The following is a 7,841-nucleotide window of genomic DNA, read 5'->3' on the forward strand; positions in this document are numbered from 1 at the left end:
AGACCATTTATGTACCTTGCCATATTCTTTGCATTGTCTTCTAAATAACCTACTTGAATTTTCACCTTATAAAACTCATTTAAGTATTCCCTCACAGACATTAATATTTTACTAATATTCTGCATTTTTCTAAACAAGGAGAGTTTGATAATCCCTAGGCAAAAACTTACCTATGAGTTTTGCAACCATTATGTCCTTAATCTTTTGCTTGTTCTTTTTTTTCCTCTCATCATGCACACCATCCCACCATAAAGTTGCATGTCCCTTCAACTTGGTGAAAACAAACTTAACCTTCTTTTCATCATCCATCTCTTCATATTCAAAAACCTTATACATGTTGTTGACCCAATCTACAAGCTCTTCAAGATTCAAACAACCACTGTAAGTTAACACTTTAGGCTTGGTCCTTGAAGTAGATCCAAGAACTGCTCTTAGCATTTTAATTTTAACTGTCACTTCAGTTGTTGCTTCTTCTTCTAGAGATGACTCTTCTAACTCACTCACATCTCCAACTTTAGGATCTCTCTGTTTGTCAACTTCAATGGCATCCAATCTTGCCTCCAATCGTTGTACAACTTCCATTACTTCAACATTGGCTACAGGTCTTCTTCCTCTTTGAAATCCTCTTACACCAACTTGATGAGATATCACTCTTGTCCCTGGAAGTTGATGTGGGATTTACTTTGATACTGCTAATGGTGTGGGTTGAAACTCCTTCTTGGTTATATGTTAGTGCTTTGTCGGGTTTTCCCAATCTATTTTTTTTTCCCTAGCGTTGGTTGTAATAGTTTAGACAATTAAGTTTTATGTCTAATTTACTTAACATAATCCAAAATTTGAGGGACCAACTCCATTAGTGAGAGATTTTTTTGACCTTCTAGAGGTCAATTCAAATTTTTGACCGATGCCCTTGCATCACAACCTTAGTTAGGCATAGTCAACCATGGTACATTATAGACAACTTAGAAAAACATGGTCATCTAAGGCCAAACATGGTCAAACCATATTCAATAATGGTTTGAAAGGTAAACATGGTTAAACATGGTCAACCATGGTCAACCATAATCAACATGGGCATCATGGTCAAACATAGACATCTATAGGGAAACACTAAAAATCTTTATTAACCATGTATATATGTAGTCAACAATAGTCAACCATAGTCAACATATGTTAACCATAGTCAACCATATTTGACCTAGGTCAACTATGTTAAAAAATCTCAACCATAGTCAAACATGCTCAAATTTGTCAAACTATGTTCACCCATGGTCAATATGGTCAAACCATGATCATCATGACCAACCATAGTTAGCCATGGTCAACCATTTTCAATCATGATCAAACATGAACAATCATGGTCAACCATAGTCAAACATAATCTATCATAGTCAATTATAGTTAGAAGTTGACAAGCATGGTCATCCATAATCAACTATATGTTGACCATATTAAACCCTCCTAAACCATAATTTGAACATATTTAGTCATAGTCAACCACGGTCTACCAATCCTTCTCACACATGTTGGTCATCAACCAGTGCAACCACATTAATACATGTGGATGATATATGTTGATTGACACCATTTTTTCATCTTTTATATGCCAATCAACCTATAAAAATGATGTCAATCAATATAAATCAACAACATTAGTAAACTATATGTTGACCATAATAAACCCTTCTCAACCATAACTTGAACATATTTAGCCATAGTCAACCATCATATACTAATCCTTCTCACACATGTCGACTATCAACTAGTACAACCACATTAATAAATGTGATTTATATGTTGAATGACATCAATTTTTCACCTTTTATCTAAGTCACATGGTTCGAGTTCGGCAATGATTAGGTTCAGTTAAAGTTTGAATTTTATGATGTGGTTCAAATGAGGTTCGCCCATATACTCTCTCTCTCTCTCTCTCTCTCTCTCTCTCTCTCTCTCTATATATATATATATATATATATATATATATATATATATATATAAAATTTAAAATGAGATATATGATAAAATAGTAAGAAACCAACACCAATAAACATAAAAAAATGATATCATAGACATGGAAACTACAAGGATAGATTACAAGCTTGAGTTGTGACCTGAGGTTATGAGTTTTGATCTACGGACTTGGTCAATGGCTTTGAGGTCCAATGAAGTTCATCAAACCCCAAAACCTTTTTAAGGTTCACCAAAATTCGAACCTCAAGATTGAAGTTCAGCGAACCTTATAACATCCCTTTTATATGCCAATCAACTTATAAAAATAACAACAATGAATGTATCTCAATCACATTTACTAATATAACTATAACAATACATAAATTTAATAATACATAAAATTAAATTATAATAAAAATTTAATAATACTTCAAATTTTTATCATAATTATTAAATCTTATATCACATTTCCTCTCCAATCCGATTACATAAATTTAATCATACTTAAAATTAAATCAAACAAAAATTTATTTATTTTTATCAAATTTTAATTATAACCATTTAAAATTATATTTTAATACATAATTCACACCTGCATGGTGTAACTCTTTACTTGCTTTTCAGAGGGGAGGAGATTGAGATCACCAGCACGTATACTTACTTGGGGGTGCAATTCTCAGGTCCCCGCTTCAGTTTGCGACCAACGTTTTAGCCTCGGATCAACAAAGGATATGGATCCTTAGCCCTTCTCGAGAGACAGTGCTTTCAACATCACTTCCAGGACATCTCATCCAAGATGAGCCTCATGGACACCTTGATTCGTCTCACTGTTCTATATGGCTCAAAGATTTGGGGACTGTCTTTACTTGAGTCAAACTAGGCTTCAGCTGAAAGAGTCCAGATTCTTCTTCTCCACCGCATCATTAGGTGCAAACTGATAGTGCCATAGCACATCATCCTTGCAGAGTTTGGATCTCAGCTCTTTCATCTTGAGACGGTCTTCAGATTGGTTTCATTCTTGCATCGTGTCCAGGGCTTGGCAGACTCGATAAAGAGTAGGGACCGTTATCCTTACTTGGCATATTGTTCTTTTGAGACTATTGCCCGTTCTACTCCCTTAGGCCGAGCCAAATGTTGGTTTACAGGAGTTTCAAACCTCTTAGAGTTAGCAGGAATTCAGTTGGATCATCTCCCTTCTTTCTGATATTCCTTAGATGCTCCTGGCCACCTTTTACCTACTAGACAAGAGCTAAACAAGATCATCAAGGAGGACATCTACAAGCAGTTCGTCCAGGTCACCTGGGTCAATCCTCCAGGAGGGTTGCGCCCAAAGATGGCCTTCTACGTTGAACACTTCTTGGAGTTGAGAGACGGGCTCATTGTTCGACCCTAGTATACATTTCACCACTAGATGCATGCTCTTCGCATTCCTCTAGGCCAGTTCAGAGTAGGTTCTCATAGACTTCGGGTAGAGACAAACCACCAGGTGGATAGACTAGACAGACTCTACCAGGTATGTCATTTACAGGAAGTGGAGACCGAGGTGCACTTCATCCTTGGATGCCCTGTCTACTACGAGATCAGAGGAAGGTTTCATTGCTTGTTCAGAGATTCTCAGACCCTTGCCTACCTTTTTAGGTACCCTGATGAGAGATGTTTGACCCTATATATGCAGGAGGCTCTTAGGTTTCGAGCACATATTCTTCAGCCTCCCATCAGACCAGACCCCACACAGAGGATCAGGACATTTTTCAGGGTACTGCCTTCAGACAGGGGCACCAAGAGATCGATTGATGCCAGTACGTATCTAGAATCCAGATCAATGAGGATCCGTGGGACCTCAACCTACCACACGAGATCTCAGCAACAATTCTGTCTCAGATCCATTCCTGGGAGACAAACTAGGTCCTCCAGCGTTCAGCAGCATGTGAAGCCCCCCAAGATACAATTTAGTGGACAGTCTGCACTTGCCATCGGCTCTTCATCAGGCCAACAGACTTTGTTGAGTTTCTTCAGTGTTATTCATTCAGCCTCAGATGTTAGGAGAGATGGGTCTGATCCTTAGACCTATTAGCTCCTGGATCTTCTCCGCTAGGGCCAGATGTTGATTTACTTCATGCATTGTATCTTTTATAGGAAACCATTTGGTTCTCCCACTTTGTATATACATCAGTGTACTCAACAGTCCCTTTGACCTACTTTGTGGTCATTAGTTAGACATAAATATAATTATCTTATCTTATCTTATAAATTTTGGAGTTTTATAGTGTTTTTATGTTATTTAAATCTATTTTTAAAAGCATAAATGAATTCAATATTTGAAAAAACAAAAAACATAGGAAAAACTTTTAGAGCAGTCATATTATACAAAATTCACAAATAAAACTTATCATTTTAACAAATTCCTCATAAAACTTGTGGGCAATCCTATTATACAAAATCTAAGGAATTCTTCCTAAATCTAAAACAAAGTTGATATAAAAAAAAAAAAAACCAAAAAATTCCATCAAAACATAGAACGGTTACACTAGTTAGACTATGGCATCCAGAAATCCAATTCATGGATCTTTCTTCACAAGTTTCATGAAGTCCAACCCAGGATTTTTCTTTGAAGTCCAATCCACAAATCCAATCCATGGATCTTCTTCACAAGTTTCCACGAAAATTCCATGCTTTCACCATTCCATGGCCGTATCTACCACCACTTTTGTTTTCATTTGTCCATACACAGGGCTCCAATTTTCCACCATTTGGCCTTGACCTTGACGAATACGTCCGATTCTCACAAGTCTTTCCATTACGTTGGCTTCTTAGTCTACTCTGCTTGCCGTAGCAACTGGGTTAAATCTGCTTTGGCTTCAAAATATCTAAAATCTGCTTAATATTCAAATATGCCATCCATATTGCAGTTTCCTATTCATGCAGCAACATCGATTCCAATTACCTGTCAAGCGGAATCCTCTGTACCCACTTTCAACTTTGAAAATTTTGCAGTCGTTGCAGTTCTCTTCGAACATGGATAACAGACATCAGATGCTGTTAATCCTCTGTTATTTTCTTCTTCTTGCTGCTGGTAGAACTCAAGCCGAGGTTTCACAGCCCAATATCACAGGCTACACCTGCTCCAGAGGCTCATCACAATGTCACACGTATGCCTTTTACAGAGCCCAAGCTCTTGATTTCCTTAATCTCAAATCTATTGGTGATTTATTCGGTGGGGTGCAGGCAGCCACAATAGCAATCGCCAGTAACTTGCCTAATACTACTACCTATGTAATTGATGGGCAGAGTTTGCTCGTTCCTATAACGTGCAGATGCAGGGGGCATTACTGGCAGGCAAATATCGCCTACGCAATCGAGCAGGGCGATACTTTTTCATCGCTTTCAACTCGGAAGTTTGAGAATTTGACAACATACAGGGCTCTAGAGGTTGCAAACCCTACCCTGAAACCCACAGACCTTCAAAGTGGGCAACTGGCCACGATCCCAATCAGATGCAAATGTCCATCAAAAGCCCAGGCGAAAAATGGGATCAAGATGCTCATAACATATGCTGTGCATCCGGGAGATTCTCTGTTAAATATCAGCCGGAAATTTGGGGCAAATCTACAGAATATGAAATCTTTGAATGGTATGAATTCAACCCTAACTCCTTATGTTACAGTTTTGGTCCCTGTTTCTCAGAAACCTATGCTTGCTCAGCCTCTTTTGCCATCCCCTTCTGCACCCCCACCACATGCAACTACTTTAATAAATGACACTACTTCGGAAGATGGGTCGCACAGGGGTGTTGTTACAGGGGCTTTAGTGGGTGGGGTTGCTGTGCTTCTTTGTATTGCTCTGTTTGTGTTTTGGATGTTATGGAAGAGGCGTCAAACCGACAGTTCTGAAGATCGGAAGCCGCCTTCCGATGTACCAATAGGGCCGTCTGGCAGAGAAAATACTAGAAATAATCTCCTAAGTAGCATTTCAGACTACATTGAGAAGCCATTCCTGTATTCTATTGAAGATCTGCAAAAAGCAACTCAGAATTTCAGCCCTTTGTGTAATATAGAAGGCTCTGTTTATAAAGGTACTATAAATGGCAAGGATTATGCCATAAAGCTCATGAAAGGAGATGTATCCCAGGAGTTAAGGCTGTTGCAGAGAGTTAACCATGCCAATTTGGTTAAGCTAGAGGGATTTTGTATCAGTTCTGAGGGCCAGTCTGTCTTGATATATGAATATGTAGAAAATGGTTCTTTGAATACTTTGCTTCATGATCCAGAGTCTGTTCAGAACATGAGTACCTTTGATTGGAGCTCTTCATCAGTTCCATGGAAAACTAGATTGCAGATTGCTCTAGATGTGGCTAATGGACTTCAATATATTCATGAGCACACAGAACCCCCTGTTGTGCACAAGGATATCAAGAGTAGCAATATTCTATTGGATGGCAAGTTCAGGGCTAAAATTGCAAATTTTGGCCTGGCTAAATCTGGCATTAATGCTGTCACAAAGCATATCACTGGCACACAGGGATACATGGCTCCAGAATACCTGGCCGATGGATTTGTTTCCACCAAGCTTGATGTGTTTGCATTTGGAGTTGTGCTTCTGGAACTGATATCTGGCAAGGAAGCCATAGTTCGAGAAGGGGGAGTGCCATTAGCAGGAAAGGCAGGGCTACTCTGGACCCAAATAAAACCGCTTCTGGAAGGGGAAGAAGTAGAAGGGAAGCTTAGAAAATGGGTTGATCCAAATATCCAGAATGCTTATACTGTTGACAGTGTTCTTGGCGTTGCAAGCATAGCTAGGGCATGTGTGGAAGAAGACCCAGGAGAGCGACCTACTCTTCCAGAAATTGTTTACAATCTCTCGATTCTGTTGGAGGCTTGGCAAGGCGTTTTTGGAAGCATTCCCGCTCCAACTTTGGTTAGTGGAAGGTGATTTTGATACTTTTGAACTGTCTACGCAAAACTCATTTTAAATCTTTTTTGATCTTTCAAATTAAATATAAAGATCGTCCCATGCTGATAACAATTTTCAATTAATATTGAGATAACGGGTGATTTGAAATATTTGGAGATTTTTTTTTAATTAATTTAATTAGAAATTAAGCAAAGCTTTTATTTTTGGTAGAAATCTGGTTGGGACGATGAATAACACTTGATGAATCACATTTGTTGGTTCGAAATGGGTTGGCCAAAAAATTCTTCTATGTAATTTCCACTGAAAGATTTTGCTTAATTCATTATGAATCACAGAAGAATTAGTTAGAAATTCTTGAATTGGTAAAATTTGAATGTTTTAAATTTTTTTTATTATATTATGTTTATCTTTACATTGAAAATGTAATTTAAATAATAAAAAAATTAAGTTCTCATTAAAAAATTGCATTATTACATTTAATCAAAAATGCTAAAATGCAATGTTTTGTTTTAAATTGATTTTTAATTAAAATTAAGAGCTATGATATAAGTGGTAGATATTTTTGATCGATTAAGATTAGAGTTTATGATATAAGTTGAAAAAGAGAAAGTTGTTATTTTTATAATTCATTAATTAAAGTTATTTTTTATTGGCAGTTTTAATTGATTTTACATTGTTAAATTATATTTATAATAAAGAACGAAGAAGATAAATGAATATCTATAATTTAGACATTTAGATATATTAGATGCAACTTATTAAAGAGGTTTTTATTGTCGTTCACTATCTCAAGTGCATAAATCTTACACCCTTTTTTTATACACTTTTTAACCTTCTTCGTTGAAGAGAGATATAAGATAACCTCTTGCTTAATCCCGTCAATCATTGTAGGTTCTCTTTGATCATTTTGATACAAAACTATCTTGTTGCAACAATCCACTAATTCTTAATGGGATTCAAACCAATTCTTTCCTACAACT

At 37.1% G+C, this 7,841-nt stretch overlaps 1 protein-coding gene across 1 annotated transcript; it reads left to right on the top strand.

Moving 5' to 3' along the window:
- Positions 1 to 4,562: 4,562 nt before the first annotated feature.
- LOC149179619 (serine/threonine receptor-like kinase NFP) lies at positions 4,563 to 7,074 on the top strand. The gene has a single exon (XM_089418024.1). It carries the CDS (start codon positions 4,870 to 4,872, stop codon positions 6,877 to 6,879), a length of 2,010 nt encoding a protein of 669 aa, XP_089274150.1. The 5' UTR covers positions 4,563 to 4,869; the 3' UTR covers positions 6,880 to 7,074.
- The last annotated feature ends 767 nt before the right edge of the window (positions 7,075 to 7,841 follow it).

The sequence above is a fragment of the Pinus tabuliformis genome, chromosome 3_2, assembly GCF_031772625.1.
Source record: "Pinus tabuliformis cultivar Carrire ecotype Pingquan chromosome 3_2, CPIR1, whole genome shotgun sequence".
Taxonomy (NCBI): domain Eukaryota; kingdom Viridiplantae; phylum Streptophyta; class Pinopsida; order Pinales; family Pinaceae; genus Pinus; species Pinus tabuliformis.